Source organism: Oncorhynchus tshawytscha, linkage group LG01 (genome assembly GCF_018296145.1).
Source record: "Oncorhynchus tshawytscha isolate Ot180627B linkage group LG01, Otsh_v2.0, whole genome shotgun sequence".
Lineage (NCBI taxonomy): Eukaryota > Metazoa > Chordata > Actinopteri > Salmoniformes > Salmonidae > Oncorhynchus > Oncorhynchus tshawytscha.
This window is the reverse complement of record NC_056429.1, coordinates 9,085,914-9,104,423: the sequence shown is the minus strand read 5'-3', so window position 1 is coordinate 9,104,423 and position 18,510 is coordinate 9,085,914. Positions and strand designations below refer to the sequence as shown.

The window sequence follows — 18,510 nt, the reverse complement described above, 5'->3', positions numbered from 1 at the left end:
AAACTGGCTTTGCTGTTGACGGTATAGATTATACCCCTGGATCCAGTCCCCCCCTGCAGTTCACAGGGACCTGGTATTCAGAGCCCCAGGCATAGGCTTTCATCTGGGCTTTGAGAATAGCAGCGACTAGGGCTCTTCAAACGCAGCAGTAATGGCTGTGTCAGTGAGATGGTGAAAGGTGAAAGGGTGTCTCCCAGGCAAGCACAGAGGGGGATGGCTGTGGGTTATAAGCAGAGTGATTTTGGCGGGGAGGGCAGTCTAGGATGGGTTGTTTGTGCGTACACGTCTCTGTGTGTGTGTGTGTGTGTGTGTGTGCGCGCATGTCTCTGTGTGAGTGTGTGTGTGTGTGTGTGTGCGCGCATGTCTCTGTGTGAGTGTGTGTGTGTGTGCGCGCATGTCTCTGTGTGAGTGTGTGTGTGTGTGTGTGTGTGTGCGCGCATGTCTCTGTGTGAGTGTGTGTGGTGAGGGTCTAGAATGTAGATGGTCAGGGGTTTGTCTATAGGGATGGGGGTGGTGGTAGTCTGACATCCTGTTGGTTTCAAAGGGCTCAGAGCAGCTTTTTCCTCCTGTATAGAGTTTCAGGCACCAGGAACTCTGAAATAACAGCTGAACGTAGACAGGGTTTTCTCCAGAGGGTGGCGTGTGTAGGGTATTGCTCTTGACTTAGTGCGTGTGTGTGTGTACACATTCATACCTGCGTGCGTGCATTTGTGTGTTATATGTTGAGGATGGTTTGTAGGGCATACCCTCTAATTCCCTTTGGGGCTTAGCATGTGAATCAAGTAGGGGGATAAAACGTCCCACATCTTCAGTGATACATAGACTTCACTCAACTATTTACAGAATCAACAAGTTCCAGAGGTCTCTGAGAACTGGAATTATCTTTGTTTTCCACGGCTGCTGCTGTTATTGAATTGCCTTTCACTGAAATGAGTCCACACGATATGTTTGTTAGTGTTATTCAAGGTGGAGGAAAAATGTGAATCAAGGAATACGCTTCATACCCAAAATACAGGACCGCTAACCACTTCAACGTCAGGGAATACCCATGAACCAAAGCCTCATTGAGAGAACACGTGAATACAGATACTGTAGCTAATTTTATATTTGCCTAGGTCTAATATGTACTCTAATCTGGAAGTTGAGTTAATTCATTAAGGAAATAATTTTTGATATGCATTGGCATATAGTGTTTCAAAGTAATGAAACAAGGTTGGTTCATTTCACGAGATAAAATACTTAATATGAATATTCATGTGCAGGCTCAGTCACCAGGAACATATCCTCATTGATGTTGCCCTGATGTTAATACATATGGGAAACAGCCATAAGGAAATATGGGAAATGAAAGCAAGAATCAAAATTGCATGACAATGCAGTTTTAAATGCAGCTGTAATGTAAGTTAGTAAAGGAAATATAAAGATTATTAAGCACTTTAATTGTTGTCGGTTTGTATCCGTATGACTGCAAACGCAATAGTAGGCTTAACGTCTTGCAGCTTTGATGGTCTTATGGGCGTTTTTATTTGATTTTTTACGATGAGGTCACTTTCGTTCATTTCAAGAGGATTGCTCTGGATGACGTCGGATCTCTTATTCTCCCTAAAAATGGCAATGGGAAGAATTGGGACCAGGCGTGTAGCTATCTCACAAAGACACATCAGGGGGAACATGAACTGACACGACGTTACATCTGTAAGTAGTCTTATTTTTACGACTTTGGGATATTGGAATGTGTCCTGTGAATGGTTTGAGATAAACGAAACTTAACTGTGATGCCAAATAGTGATGCCAAATAGATAATTGAATAAAAATAACTTTGACACCTACTTGAAAGTGATAAAACAATGAAAGTAGCTGGACGATTAGAGAAGATTTGTTAGAGAGAATTAGACAACCATAGGCTGCACGGTCTAGTCTAATATTTACAAAAAACTTGTAACAAAAAACATATTCTGACTGAACAATAGCCAGTATTTTGGTTCCTTTTAATTATAAGACCGTTTTAAAAATTCATAGCACTTGATTTGTCCTTTGGTTAAACTGCAAAATTATATTTTATGAAATCAAATACTTCAAAATAAAAGGACAAATTATTTCGTGGTTTCGTGACTTTTTTTGTTGTCATGTGCTGTACTTATTGTTTTACCGCATCAATTTATTGTTTTGACATTTATTTGACTCTTGTGGGTGAAACCTTTTAATAGTAATTCCTTTTAATTTATACATTTTATTTTGTAAATATTATACTTTATGATGTTCTATGAGGTATGAATGTCATAAACCTCCAAGCACAGATTAAAGTATATTTGACAAAGAGACCAAGAGTGCGTCTGCGACTCAATTTCACATAATTAATTTATAATATAAGGTTTCAACGACCTCTACTGATGATTATATACATTATTTGAACACAGTTGTTAAACTAATAACAGGTCAAATCTAGTTTAATCAAATTAAAATTGAGATTAATTTACAACCGCATATGTCTGAAATATAATCAGATCTGCATTAAATCCCCTATGAATTAAGGAAATGTATACCAAATGTACAAATGTGATTTAATAGGGAACAATTGAGTGGAATAACCAATCATAAATGGTGTTTTTGATGCCTGTATGACAAGAATCCCTCACAGAATAAATCAGATCCAGTGTTCCGTGGTGAGGATGTTGAACCTACTACGCCCCCTACTGGTCGTCTGGATGTACCACCTCGTCTCCAGCCACGCCGCCCCAAGATACAACAACGGCTTTTTCTATCACGACATCATGAACGGCGATGGCAACGGAGAGAGTAGGTCATACAGCCATAAATAAAGAGAGAACGTTGTTATACATTTTTCTCACTATTGAGCCAAGCCGTGCAGCGCTGTGCGCGGCTGGCCTGAATACGCATCCACCAAAGTTGCTGAAACCCGAACAGAGAATGTGAAAAAAAATGTTTTATTAGAGCACAGTATGGTTTGGATTGGCGCTGTAGTGTGAACACTATACTGTTCTTGAGAGGGAGGGGGGGGGCATCCACATGATATCAAATACCATTCCATTGTCTACCTCAGAAGAATGCGGGCAGTTTGACCATGCTACAAGATGTACCAGGCAGCACAGTCTGGAGTGGTATGAACTTCTACAATATCGGCTGTATAGTTTGTTGCAGTGACATCTTTGGAGGCACATCTTTTGACTTTTTACACATTTTGTTGTGTCACAGACATTAAAATGGATTCGATTGAGGTTTTGTTTCACTGGCCTACACAAAATACCCTATAATGTCAAAGTCGAGTTATGTTTTTAAACATTTTTTACAAATGTAATTAAAAATATAAAGCGGATATGTCTTGAGTCAATAAGTATTCAACTCCTTTGTTATCGTAAGCCTAAATAAGTTTAGCTTAATACGTTGCATGGACCCGGTGTGCAGTAATAGTGTTTAAGATTATTTTTTGAATGACAACCTCATCTCTGTACCCCACACATACAATTATCTATAATGGTCCCTCAGTCTTGTAGTATATTTCAAACACAGATTCAACCACAAAGACCAGGGGGGTTTTCCGATGCTTCGCAAAGAAGGGCACCTATTGGTATATGGGTAAAAAAAAAGAAAAAAAGATAAAAGCAGACATTGAATGACCCTTTGAGCATGGTGAAGTTATTAATTACACGTTGGATGGTGTATTTAAACACCCAGTCACTACAAAGATACAGGCGTCCTTTCCAGCTCAGTTGCCGGAGAGGAAGGAAACCACTTCACTATGAGGTCAATGGTGACTTTAAAACGGTTACAGAGTTTGATGGCTGTGATAGAAGAAAACAGAGTGAAAAGAAGGAAGTCTGTACAAAATACAAACATTCCAAAACATGCATCTTGTTTGCAACAAGAGGCACTAAAGTAAAACTGCAAAAAATGTGGCAAAGCAATTTACTTTATGTCCTGAAAACAAAGTGATATGCAAATCCAACACATCACTGGGTATCACTCTTCATATTTTCAATCATGATGGTGGCTGCATCATGCTATGGGTATGCTTGTCATCAGCAAGGACTAGGGAGTTTTTAAAGATAAAAACAAATCAAATAGAGCTAAGCACAAGCATAATCCTAGAGGAAAACCTGGTTCAGTCTGCTTTCCAACAGACACTGGGAGATGAATACACCTTTCAGCAGGACAATAACCTAAAACACAAGGACAAATATACATTGGAGTTGTTACCAAGAAGACAGTGAATGTTCCTGAGTGGCCAAGTTACAGTTTTGACTTAAATCAGCTTGAAAATCTATCGCAAGACCAGAAAATGGCTGTGTAGCAACAATCAACAACCAACTTGACAGAGTTGGTTATAAAAATATAATAATATGCAAATCTTGTACAATCCAGGTGTACAAATCTCCTAGAGACTTACCCAGAAAGACTCACAGCTGTAATCACTGCCAAAGATGATTCTAGCATGTATTGACTAAGGGGTGTGAGTACTTATGTAAAATTAGATTACCCCCCCCAATGTAATCCATTTTTAATTCTGACTGTAATGTAGCAAAATGTGGAATAAGTCAAGGGGTATGAATACTTACTGAAAGCACTGTATGTACATAAACCTGCACAGCATTCACAAGGGCTCCATATGGGGTCTGGTAACCTGGTAAAACCCAAATACTCTGGAGGCAGACCCAGGTGTATTTGGGGCTCTGGTCTAATCACATGGTCAGGAAAAATACTTGGTCCCCTATACACTACTATACACCACTATACATCTACTGTATGATATAACTCTTATCTTGTTTCTACTGTATAACTCTTATCCTGTTTCTACTGTATAACTCTTATCCTGTTTCTACTGTATAACTCTTATCCTGTTTCTACTGTATAACTCTTGTCTTGTTTCTACTGTATAACTCTTATCCTGTTTCTACTGTATAACTCTTATCCGGTTTCTACTGTATAACTCTTATCCTGTTTCTACTGTATAACTGTTATCTATCCTGTTTCTACTGTATAACTCTTATCCTGTTTCTACTGTATAACTCTTATCCTGTTTCTACTGTATAACTCTTATCCTGTTTCTACTGTATAACTCTTATCCTGTTTCTACTGTATAACTGTTATCTATCCTGTTTCTACTGTATAACTCTTATCCTGTTTCTAGTGTATAACTCAGGTCTATCCTGTGTCCTTGTCTCTACTGTGTCTTCTCCAGTCTATTTCAACGGGGTGCGTCTCCATGTGGAGTCCCCCCAGGCCTCGGTGTCGGCGGCCAGGGGTAGTAATGTTACCCTGCCCTGTCACTACCGCTACGAACCCGAGATCAACGGCCCCCGTCGGACCCGGGTCAAATGGTCTTGGCTGCCCACCAACGGCGCCGGCAAGACCACCCGTGAGACCGACGTGATGGTCGCCATGGGCAACCGTCACCGTAGCTACGGCAGCTTCCAGGGGAGGGTGCGCCTGCGTCGGGCTGCTCCAGGGGACATGTCGCTGGTGATCAAGGAGCTGCACCTGAACGACACAGGCCGCTACCGCTGTGAGGTCATCGACGGACTGGAGGACGAAAGCGTGACGGTGGAGCTGGAGCTGCGAGGTGTGTGTTGTGTGCCTGTGTTTGTGTGTGTGTATGTGTCTAGACAGCCCCCTCAGCTCTGAACAGAACACAGTCCACTCTGTTCAATCTGTTTTTGAAATGACCTTGAACATATTGTCCTTACAAGTGTCTATACTGGCATTTGTCACTGCAAGGACAGTTGGTGAATTTATCCCCTATAGCAATTTAACCCCTATAGAACATTAAAAACGTTTTCCCCATTATAGGAGTGGTATTTCCCTACCACTCCCAGAAGGGCCGATACCATTTCAACTTCCTGGGGGCCCAGCGTGCGTGTGAGGAGCAGGATTCGACCCTGGCCACCTTTGACCAGCTCTTTGTCGCCTGGGAGGAGGGGCTCGACTGGTGCAACGCCGGATGGTTGGCTGATGGGACGGCTCAGTACCCAATCACCACACCGCGGGAGCCCTGTGGGGGCGTGGACTTAGCCCCTGGTCTCCGTAGTTATGGACAACGCCACCGCCACCTCCACCGTTTTGATGCCTTCTGTTTCTCAGCCGCCCCCAAGGGTCAGTGTGTGTGTGTGTGTGTGTGTGTGTGTGTGTGTGTGTGTGTGTGTGTGCATGTCAATATTAGTCTCCAAAAACACAGACTAAACACTTCAGCAAAATAAAAGTGTAACAAGACAATTGAGAAATGTGAATGAATGGAAATGAATGCAGTTGACCAACATGTTTAAGCGGTCCCCTCCTTACGTGTTTTAAATGGTCCCCTCCTTACACGTGTTTTAAGCGGTCTCCTCCTCACGTGTTTTAAGCGGTCCTCTCCTTAAACGTGTTTTAAGCGGTCCTCTCCTTACACGTGTTTTAAGCGGTCCTCTCCTTACACGTGTTTTAAGCGGTCCTCTCCTTAAACGTGTTTTAAGCGGTCCTCTCCTTACACGTATTTTAAGCGCTCCCCTCCTTAAACGTGTTTTAAGCGGTCCCCTCCTTAAACGTGTTTTAAGCGCTCCCCTCCTTAAACGTGTTTTAAGCGGTCCTCTCCTTAAACGTGTTTTAAGCGGTCTTCTACTTACACGTGTTTTAAGCGGTCCTCTCCTTACACGTGTTTTAAGCGGTCCTCTACTTAAACGTGTTTTAAGCGGTTCCCCTCCTTACACATGTTTTAAGCGGTCCTCTACTTACACGTGTTTTAAGTGGTCCTCTCCTTACATGTGTTTTAAGCGGTCCTCTACTTACACGTGTTTTAAGCGGTCCTCTCCTTACACGTGTTTTAAGCAGTCCCCTCCTTACACGTGTTTTAAGCGGTCCTCTACTTAAACGTGTTTTAAGTGGTCCTCTCCTTAAACGTGTTTTAAGCGGTCCTCTCCTTACACGTATTTTAAGCGCTCCCCTCCTTAAACGTGTTTTAAGCGGTCCCCTCCTTAAACGTGTTTTAAGCGCTCCCCTCCTTAAACGTGTTTTAAGCGGTCCTCTCCTTAAACGTGTTTTAAGCGGTCTTCTACTTACACGTGTTTTAAGCGGTCCTCTCCTTACACGTGTTTTAAGCGGTCCTCTACTTAAACGTGTTTTAAGCGGTTCCCCTCCTTACACATGTTTTAAGCGGTCCTCTACTTACACGTGTTTTAAGTGGTCCTCTCCTTACATGTCTTTTAAGCGGTCCTCTACTTACACGTGTTTTAAGCGGTCCTCTCCTTACACTTGTTTTAAGCAATCCCCTCCTTACACGTGTTTTAAGCGGTCCTCTACTTAAACGTGTTTTAAGTGGTCCTTTCCTTAAACGTGTTTTAAGCAGTCCTCTACTTAAACGTGTTTTAAGTGGTCCTCTCCTTACACGTGTTTTAAGCGGTCCTCTACTTACACGTGTTTTAAGCAGTCCCCTCCTTAAACGTGTTTTAAGCGGTCCTCTCCTTACACGTGTTTTAAGCGGTCCCCTCCTTACACATGTTTTAAGCGGTCCTCTACTTACACGTGTTTTAAGCGGTCCTCTCCTTACATGTGTTTTAAGCGGTCCTCTACTTACACGTGTTTTAAGCGGTCCTCTCCTTACACGTGTTTTAAGCAGTCCCCTCCTTACACGTGTTTTTAGCGGTCCTCTACTTAAACGTGTTTTAAGTGGTCCTCTCCTTAAACGTGTTTTAAGCAGTCCTCTACTTAAACGTGTTTTAAGTGGTCCTCTCCTTACACGTGTTTTAAGCGGTCCTCTACTTACACGTGTTTTAAGCAGTCCCCTCCTTAAACGTGTTTTAAGCGGTCCTCTCCTTACACGTGTTTTAAGCGGTCCCCTCCTTAAACGTATTTTAAGCGGTACTCTCCTTACACGTGTTTTAAGCAGTCCCCTCCTTACACGTGTTTTAAGCGGTCTTCTACTTACACGTGTTTTAAGCAGTCCTCTACTTAAACGTGTTTTAAGCGGTCCTCTACTTACACGTGTTTTAAGCGGTCCCCTCCTTAAACGTGTTTTAAGCGGTCCTCTCCTTAAACGTGTTTTAAGTGGTCCTCTCCTTAAACGTGTTTTAAGCGGTCCCCTCCTTACACGTGTTTTAAGCGGTCCTCTCCTTACACGTGTTTTAAGCGGTCCCCTCCTTAAACGTATTTTAAGCGGTACTCTCCTTACACGTGTTTTAAGCAGTCCCCTCCTTACACGTGTTTTAAGCGGTCTTCTACTTACACGTGTTTTAAGCAGTCCTCTACTTAAACGTGTTTTAAGCGGTCCTCTACTTACACGTGTTTTAAGCGGTCCCCTCCTTAAACGTGTTTTAAGCGGTCCTCTACTTAAACGTGTTTTAAGTGGTCCTCTCCTTACACGTGTTTTAAGCGGTCCTCTCCTTACACGTGTTTTAAGCGGTCCTCTCCTTACATGTGTTTTAAGCGGTCCTCTATTTAAACATGTTTTAAGTGGTCCTCTCCTTACACGTATTTTAAGCGCTCCCCTCCTTAAACGTGTTTTAAGCGGTCCCCTCCTTAAACGTGTTTTAAGCGCTCCCCTCCTTAAACGTGTTTTAAGCGGTCCTCTCCTTAAACGTGTTTTAAGCGGTCTTCTACTTACACGTGTTTTAAGCGGTCCTCTCCTTACACGTGTTTTAAGCGGTCCTCTACTTAAACGTGTTTTAAGCGGTTCCCCTCCTTACACATGTTTTAAGCGGTCCTCTACTTACACGTGTTTTAAGTGGTCCTCTCCTTACATGTGTTTTAAGCGGTCCTCTACTTACACGTGTTTTAAGCGGTCCTCTCCTTACACGTGTTTTAAGCAGTCCCCTCCTTACACGTGTTTTAAGCGGTCCTCTACTTAAACGTGTTTTAAGTGGTCCTCTCCTTAAACGTGTTTTAAGCGGTCCTCTCCTTACACGTATTTTAAGCGCTCCCCTCCTTAAACGTGTTTTAAGCGGTCCCCTCCTTAAACGTGTTTTAAGCGCTCCCCTCCTTAAACGTGTTTTAAGCGGTCCTCTCCTTAAACGTGTTTTAAGCGGTCTTCTACTTACACGTGTTTTAAGCGGTCCTCTCCTTACACGTGTTTTAAGCGGTCCTCTACTTAAACGTGTTTTAAGCGGTTCCCCTCCTTACACATGTTTTAAGCGGTCCTCTACTTACACGTGTTTTAAGTGGTCCTCTCCTTACATGTGTTTTAAGCGGTCCTCTACTTACACGTGTTTTAAGCGGTCCTCTCCTTAAACGTGTTTTAAGCGGTCCTCTCCTTACATGTGTTTTAAGCGGTCCTCTACTTAAACGTGTTTTAAGTGGTCCTCTCCTTAAACGTGTTTTAAGCGGTCCTCTCCTTAAACGTGTTTTAAGTGGTCCTCTCCTTAAACGTGTTTTAAGCGGTCCTCTACTTAAACGTGTTTTAAGTGGTCCTCTCCTTACACGTGTTTTAAGCGGTCCCCTCCTTACACTTGTTTTAAGCGGTCCCCTCCTTAATCGTGTTTTAAGCGGTCCTCTCCTTACACGTGTTTTAAGCGGTCCTCTCCTTAAACGTGTTTTAAGCGGTCCTCTACTTACACGTGTTTTAAGCGGTCCTCTCCTTACACGTGTTTTAAGCGGTCCTCTCCTTAAACGTGTCTTAAGCGGTCCTCTACTTAAACGTGTTTTAAGCTGTCTTCTACTTACACGTGTTTTAAGCAGTCCTCTACTTAAACGTGTTTTAAGCGGCCCTCTACTTACACGTGTTTTAAGCGGTCCCCTCCTTAAACGTGTTTTAAGCGGTCCTCTCCTTAAACGTGTTTTAAGTGGTCCTCTCCTTAAACGTGTTTTAAGCGGTCCTCTCCTTACACGTGTTTTAAGCGGTCCTCTCCTTACACGTGTTTTAAGCGGTCCCCTCCTTACACGTGTTTTAAGCGGTCCCCTCCTTACACATGTTTTAAGCGGTCCTCTATTTAAACGTGTTTTAAGTGGTCCTCTCCTTAAACGTGTTTTAAGCGGTCCTCTCCTTACACGTGTTTTAAGCGGTCCCCTCCTTACACGTGTTTTAAGCGGTCCCCTCCTTAAACGTGTTTTAAGCGCTCCCCTCCTTAAACGTGTTTTAAGTGGTCCTCTACTTAAACGTGTTTTAAGTGGTCCTCTCCTTACACGTGTTTTAAGCGGTCCTCTACTTACACGTGTTTTAAGCGGTCCCCTCCTTACACGAGTTTTAAGCGGTTCCCCTCTTAAACGTGTTTTAAGCGGTCCTCTCCTTACACGTGTTTTAAGTGGTCCTCTCCTTACACGTGTTCAGTATTACTAATCCTCTGTCTCTTCTGTCACAGGGACAGTATACTTCCTGAAACAACCCCAGAAGTTCAACTTCACAGAGGCGGTGGCAGCGTGCGTTGACGACGGCGGTCAGATCGCTAAGGTGGGCCAACTCTACGCCGCCTGGAGGTTCATGGGATTAGACCTCTGCGTCGCAGGCTGGTTGGCCGATGGGAGCGTCCGTTACCCCATCGCCAAGGTCCACCCTAACTGCGGCCCCTCAGAGCCAGGGGTGCGTCATTTCGGATTCCCCCCTCAGCAGCAGAAATACATTGTCTACTGCTATCGGTAAACCCCCTCAACGAAAACCACAATATATCAGTATGAAGCAGTACTACAGTATGACAGATAGCCTCTACTAGTTAACTTCTCTATTCACCACAGACACCACACTAGCCTGCATGCTACTTAGCATTAGCTACATCTGCTCTTACAGCGTCCGCTGTATAGTCATAGTGAACTGTCTTAATCTCCTCATATTGAACATACTATCAGTCATACTCCCCGCTGAGACTCCAACCAGTACTGATACACATACTGTATACTGGCTATTTAGGGTAGTGTTGTCAGGTTTGGCTCACAGTAAACTCAGGGAAGGTGTTCAACCCACAGCATTGCCCTCGTGATGCTTCGCCAGTGATTTTTCTTTTATCCAACCAAGGTCTTTCCCTTGGTGTTTTGTTGAACTGTGTTTTGCTATGTCTCACTGTTCCTGATGTTATTTCAGTTCAATGTATGTCATTCATAGTCTTAGGCACATTTCTGGATGATCCTCTTTGTGTTAGAATGTCTTTTCATGTCTTGTTTTTATAAGGGTTGGAATGGAATGATGAAATTAATGACTATGAGTACTTTTTCTTTTTATACATTTACAAAAAAAAATGCCCAAAAAACGTTTTTTTTGCTTTTGTCGTTAAGAGGTTTTGTGTGTAGTTTGATGAGGGGAACAATAAGGAATATGATTAACGTTGTAACGTAAAACAAAATGTGGAAAAAGTCCAGGGTTCTGAATACTTTCCGAATGCACTGTAGACTGTCATGTTGGAAGGGGATTTGACAGTATTTTGTGACCTTGTAGAGGAGCTCAGTGTTAAAAGGCTTCCATGTGTATCGTTCTACTTTAAATCAGGTTGTCTGACTTTAATTAAATCATGCTGCTTTAAATCAGGTTGTATGACTTTAATTAAATCATGCTACTTTAAATCAGGTTGTCTGACTTTAATTAAATCATTCGACTTTAATTAAATCATGCTACTTTAAATCAGGTTGTCTGACTTGAATTCAATTGTGCTACTTTAAATCAGGTTGTCTGACTTGAATTCAATCGTTCTACTTTAAATCAGGTTGTCTGACTAATTAAATCATGCTACTTTAAAGCAGGTTGTCTGACTTGAATTAAATCATGCTACTGTAAATCAGGTTGTCTGACTTGAATTCAATCGTTCTACTTTAAATCAGGTTGTCTGACTTGAATTCAATCGTGCTACTTTAAACCAGGTTGTCTGACTAATTAAATCATGCTACTTTAAATCAGGTTGTCTGACTTGAATAAAATCATGCTACTGTAAATCAGGTTGTCTGACTTGAATTCAATCATGCTACTTTAAACCAGGTTGTCTGACTAATTAAATCATGCTACTTTAAATCAGGTTGTCTGACTTTAATTAAATCATTCGACTTTAATTAAATCATGCTACTTTAAATCAGGTTGTCTGACTTGAATTCAATTGTGCTACTTTAAATCAGGTTGTCTGACTTGAATTCAATCGTTCTACTTTAAATCAGGTTGTCTGACTAATTAAATCATGCTACTTTAAAGCAGGTTGTCTGACTTGAATTAAATCATGCTACTGTAAATCAGGTTGTCTGACTTGAATTCAATCGTTCTACTTTAAATCAGGTTGTCTGACTTGAATTCAATCGTGCTACTTTAAACCAGGTTGTCTGACTAATTAAATCATGCTACTTTAAATCAGGTTGTCTGACTTGAATAAAATCATGCTACTGTAAATCAGGTTGTCTGACTTGAATTCAATCATGCTACTTTAAACCAGGTTGTCTGACTAATTAAATCATGCTACTTTAAATCAGGTGGTCTGACTTGAATTCAATCATTCTACTTTAAATCAGGTTGTCTGACTTGAATTCAATTGTGCTACTTTAAACCAGGTTGTCTGACTAATTAAATCATGCTACTTTAAATCAGGTTGTCTGACTTGAATAAAATCATGCTACTTTAAATCAGGTGGTCTGACTTGAATTCAATCATTCTACTTTAAATCAGGTTGTATGACTAAGTGTTCTACCAAATTAATAAAATAATGTCAATGGTCAAGTCTTTACTGAAGTTTTTTTTAGTAGTCCATTACTGACACAAACCTGCTTTCAACATTTAAATAATGTTGTAATCGCTGAAGTTGACCCAGACGCCATATATAGAAACATTAAAAACTTCTGTGTGCTTGCTTTTAACATTTTATTTAACTAGGTCAATTATGCGCCGCTGTGATACTGCCTGGAATCGAACCAGGGTCTGTAGTGACACCCCTAGCACTGAGATGCAGTGTCGTAGACCGCTTTGCCACTCGGGAGCTAGGTCCCGTTCATTAGGTCACACAATGAAAACATTTTTTTTTTTTTTTTTTAACGCTTTGCAACGGGAAAATAATAATGTGTGTTTATTGTCCGGGTAATATCTCCCTGTTTCAGTTCCCTTTCTCTTCCGTATTGTGCCTTGAACACAACCCTGCTGTCAGAGTCGTGTGTTTAGGTGGCAGGGAAGTCAGGCGCTGGAGAGTCAAACGGAGTGTAAATGGAGTCTTTTAATATAAGTCCACTTAACATGCTCCAAACACTAAATACGTACATACATAAACGAACATGGGTACGAGGACCCGTCGCGCACCTATACAACATAAAACAACACTTGACATAAAACAATCTCTGACAAAGACATGAGGGGAAACAGAGGGTTAAATACACAATAGGTAATGAATGGGATTGAAAAACAGGTGTGTGGGAAGACAAGACAAAACCAATGGAAAATGAAAAATGGATCAATGATGGCTAGAAGGCCGGTGACGTCGACCGCCGAGCACCGTCCGAACAAGGAGAGGCAACGACTTCGGCAGAAGTCGTGACAGTATCCCCCCCTGACGCGCGGCTCCAGCGGCGCGTCGGCACCGGCCTCGGGGACGACCCGGAGGGCGAGGTGCAGGGCGATCCAGATGGAGACGGTGGAATTCTTTTAATATGGAAGGATCTAACACGTCCTCCACCGGAACCCAGCACCTCTCCTCCGGCCCGTACCCCTCCCAGTCCACGAGGTACTGAAGGCCCCTCGCTCGACGTCTCAAATCCAAAATGGATCGAACAGAGTACGCCGGGACCTCCTTGATGCCTAGAGGAGGCGGAGGAACATCACGTACTTCAGCCTCCAGGAGCGGGCCAGCCACCACCGGCCTGAGGAGAGACGCATGGAATGAGGGGTTAATACGGTAATTAGTGGGCAGTTGTAATCTATAACATACCTCGTTCACTCTCCTCAGGACTTTAAACGGTCCCACAAACCGCTGACCCAGCTTCCGGCAGAGCAGGCGGAGGGGCAGGTTTCGGGTCGAGAGCCAGACCCTGTCCCCTGGTGCGAACACCGGGGCCTCACTGCGGCGACGGTCTGCGGCAATTTTCTGGCGCCTTGTGGCGCACTGAAGGTGGACGTGGGCTGCCTCCCAGGTTTCCTCAGCGCGCCGAAACCAATTGTCCACCGCAGGAGCCTCGGTCTGACTCTGATGCCAAGGAGCCAGAACCGGCTGATACTCCTTTTCAATGTGTATTAGGGTAAGGTTAGTGGAGGAGTGACGTAGCGAGTTCTGGGCCATCTTTGCCCAGGGCACGAACTTCGCCCACTCCCCCGGCTGGTCCTGGCAATAAGACCGCAGAAACCTACCCACATCCTGGTTAACTCTCTCCACACCCGCCCAGAACTCTCGGGGTGAAAACCTGAGGTAAGACTAACCGAGATCCCCAGACGTTCCATGAACGCCTTCCAGACCCTTGATGTGAACTGGGGACCCCGAGCAGACACTATATCCTCAGGCACCCCATAGTGCCGGAAAACGTGTGTAAACAGGGTCTCTGCAGTTTGTAAGGCCGTAGGAAGACCGGGCAAAGGGAGGAGATGACAGGACTTTGAAAACCGATCCACAATGACCAGGATCGTGGTGTAACCCTGTGAAGGTGGAAGATCAGTCAAAAAAATCCACCGACAGGTGCGACCACGGCTGTTGAGGAACAGGTAAAGGTTGTAGCTTACCTCTGGGCAGGTGTCGAGGAGCCTTGCACTGGGCGCACACCGAGCAGGAGGAAATATAAATCCTCACGTCCTTAGCTAAAGTGGGCCACCAGTACCTCCCATCAAGACAGCGCATCGTCCGACCTGTCCCAGGATGACCAGAGGAGGGTGACGTGTGAGCCCAATAGATCAATCAGTCGCGGACAGCAGACGGAACGTACAGACGACCAGCTGGATACTCAGGAGGAGAGGGCTCTGCATGTGACGCCCGCTCAAAGTCCGCGTCCAGCTCCCACACTACTGGCACCACCAAACACGAAGCTGGGAGTATGGGAGAGGGATCCATGGACCGCTCCTCTGTGTCATACAGCCGAGACGATGCATCTGCCTTAACGTTCTGGGAGCCTGGTCTGTAAGAAAGAGTAAACACAAAACGAGTGAAAAACATGGCCCACCTTGCCTGACGAGGATTCAGTCTCCTCGCCTGCCGGATGTACACCAGATTGCGGTGGTCAATCCAGATGAGAAAAGGGTGTTTAGCCCCCTCAAGCCAATGCCTCACGACAGCTAACAGCTCCCAGTCCCCCATATCATAGTTTCGCTCCACCGTGCTGAGCTTCTTCGAAAAGAAATAAAACACAGGGGCGAAGCTTCAGTGGCGTACCCGAACGCTGAGAGAGCACTGCTCCTATCCCAGCTTCGGATGCGTCCACCTCCACTATGAATGGCAAAGAGGGATCCGGATGAGCCAACACAGGCACCGAGGTAAACAGAGTCTTCAGGTGTCCAAAAGCCCTGTTCGCCTCAGCCGACCACTGCAAGCGCACCGGGCCCCCCTTTAGCAGTGAGGTAATGGGAGCAGCAACCTGACCAAAACCCCGGATAAACCTCCGGTAGTATTTGGAAAACCCTAAAAAACGCTGCACTTCCTTTACCGTGGTTGGAGTCGGCCAATTACACACAGCTGCAATGCGGTCGCTCTCCATTTCCACTCCTGAAGTGGAAATCCGATGCCCTTGGAAGGAGATTGATTGTTGGAAGAACAAGCATTTCTCAGCCTTGACATATAGATCATGCTCCAACAGGCAACCAAGCACCCTGCGCACCAGGGACACATGCTTGGTGCGTGTAGCGGAGTATAGAATGTCATCGATATACACCACTACACCCTGCCCAACACTACACCCTGCCCGTGCAGGTCCCTGAAGATCTCATCTACCAATGATTGGAAGACTGATGGAACATTCATCAACCCATATAGTATGACAAGGTACTCATAATGACCTGAGGTGGTGCTAAATGCTATCTTCCACTCATCACCCTTCCGAATACGCACCAGATTGTACTCACTCCTGAGATCCAATTTTGTGAAGAAGCGTGCCCCGTGCATTGACTCAATAACCGTATTCATCAGAGGTAGCGGGTAACTATATTTCACTGTGATTTTATTCAGACCTCGATAATCAATGCACGGGCGTAAACCGCCATCCTTTTTTTTCACAAAAAAGAAACTCAAAGAGACGGGTGAAATGGATGGCTGAATGAACCCCTGATGCAGGGATGCAGAGACATATGTCTCCATAGCCTCCGTCTCCGCTTGCGACAGGGGATACACGTGACTCCTGGGATATGCAGCGTCTACCAGGAGATCTATCGCACAATCCCCCCGTCGATGGGGTGGTAATTGAGTCGCCTTCTTTTTACAGAAGGCGAGAGCCAAATCGGCATATTCTGGGGGGGGATGCGCATGGTGGAGACCTGGTCAGGACTTTCCACCGTAGTAGCACCAACGGAAACCCTAAAAACCTACCTGAGCACTCTCGCGACCACCCCGTGAGAGCCCTCTGTGGCCAAGAAACAGTGGGGTTATGACAAGCTAACCAGGGTAGGCCTAGCACCACAGAATACGCCGGAGAATCAATAAGGAAAAGACTAATCTTCTCCTTGTGACCCTCCTGCGTTATCATACACAAAGGTGCGGTTACCTCCCTGATAAACCCTGACACTAATGGTCGACTATCTAAGGCATGAATAGGGAAAGGCATATCCACAGAAACAATAGGGATCCCTAAACTATGAGCTACATTTTTATTAATGAAATTCCCAGCAGCGCCTGAATCTACTAGCGCCTGATACTGGGAATGCAGGGAAAAATCCAGAAAAGTGACAGAGACAAACATTAGTGCAACAGAGGGCTCTGGATGAGAATGGTGCCTACTCACCTGTGGTGATGCCAGAGTGGCCTGCCTGCCTTCTCTATTCCCAGAGGAACCAACCCGGCACCGACCAGCAGTGTGCTCTCTGCGACCATAGATGGTGCTCGAGCGGGAACCCCCTCAGGTCTCCCTGCGCACCATCCCTCCCTCCCATAGGTTCGGGAGAGAGGGTGCGGGAGGATGGAACAACCAGACCACAATCTAGACGTCCACGAGTAGCCAGCATGTTGTCCAGCCTGATGAACATGTCCACCAGCTGGTCAAAGGTGAGGGTGGTGTCTCTACAGGCCAACTCCCGACGGACGTCCTCGCGTAGACTACAGCGGTAATGGTCGATCAGGGCCCTGTCGCTCCATCCAGCTCCGGCAGCCAAGGTCCTAACTCCAGAGCAAACTCCTGTGCACTCCTCGTCTCCTGCCTCAGATGATAGAGGCGCTCACCCGCTGCTTTGCCTTCGGGTGGATGGTCGAATACTATCCGGAATTGGCGGGTGAACTCCTCAAAATGGTCCAACGCCGCATCCTCCCTTCTACACACAGTGCTGGCCCATTCCAGGGCTTTCCCGGTGAGGCATGAGACGAGAGCGCAACTCTTCTCACGGTGTGATGGTACTGAGGAGACCGTGGCCAGATATAAGTTCAGTTTAAGAAGAAAACCCTGGCAGCCGGCAGTATCTCCGTTGTATCCCGTGGGTAGGGATAAATGGATCTTGTTAGGTGCAGGAGGGGGAAAAACGTTCAAGGGAGATTCCGGTTGTGGTGGTGGTGGCGCTGGAGAAACTCCCTGTCTCTCCCAGCGATCCATATTCTGGACAATACGATCCATGGCGGCGCTCAGACAGTCAATCTCCTCTGCTTGTTCCCGGACACGTTCCTCCATCTCCATGAGCAAAGTGTCCTCTCCTGCTGACTTCATATTTTTGGTCAGAGATTCTGTCAGAGTTGTGTGTATAGGTGGCAGGGAAGTCAGGCGCAGGAGAGTCAAACGGAGTGTAAATGGAGTCTCCAAACACTAAATACGTACATAAACTAACATGGGTACGAGGACCCGTCGCGCACCTATACAACATAAAACAACACTTGACATAAAACAATCTCTGACAAAGACATGAGGGGAAACAGAGGGTTAAATACACAACAGGTAATGAATGGGATTGAAAACAGGTGTGTGGGAAGACAAGACAAAACCAATGGAAAATGAAAAATGGATCAATGATGGCTAGAAGGCCGGTGACGTCGACCACCGAGTTGAACCATAGCGTTTTGAATGGAGGGGGAGAGAGTTGAACTATAGCATTTTGAATGGAAGGGGAGAGTTGAACAGAGTGAAAGGCAGTAGGAAGTACTACACCAGTAACCTCCCTCCCTCTCTTGAGTAGCAAACAGAGGTCCCTGTAATTGTTTGATTGCTAGGGCCTCAAATGCATGTTTAATTTACACCAGCTGCCAAAATATGAGTGAAACACACACACACACACACACACACACAGGCCATGCTTGTTTGGCGAGCCTGCAGGCGATGAAGGTATGCACTGTAGAGACCTAAGAGAGAGATTGACTTGCTTCTTTATCCACCTTGCTATTCCAGGAGGGGTCACAAATATACTGAATAGCGAGTTTCCACACACACTGTCAATGTTGCTAGGTGTTGGATTAAGGTTGTTGATACCTGAACCCCTCGTCAATGTTGCTAGGTGTTGGATTAAGGTTGTTGATACCTGAACCCCTCGTCAATGTTGCT

The 18,510-nt window shown here is 44.9% G+C and overlaps 1 protein-coding gene across 1 annotated transcript; it reads left to right on the top strand.

Moving 5' to 3' along the window:
- Positions 1-1,548: 1,548 nt before the first annotated feature.
- On the top strand, positions 1,549-12,601 carry LOC112222190 (hyaluronan and proteoglycan link protein 3). Its single transcript, XM_024384877.2, has 5 exons — positions 1,549-1,695; positions 2,627-2,796; positions 5,198-5,578; positions 5,806-6,108; positions 10,278-12,601. Exons 2-5 carry the CDS (start codon positions 2,670-2,672, stop codon positions 10,553-10,555), a joined length of 1,089 nt encoding a protein of 362 aa, XP_024240645.1. The 5' UTR covers positions 1,549-1,695; positions 2,627-2,669; the 3' UTR covers positions 10,556-12,601.
- The last annotated feature ends 5,909 nt before the right edge of the window (positions 12,602-18,510 follow it).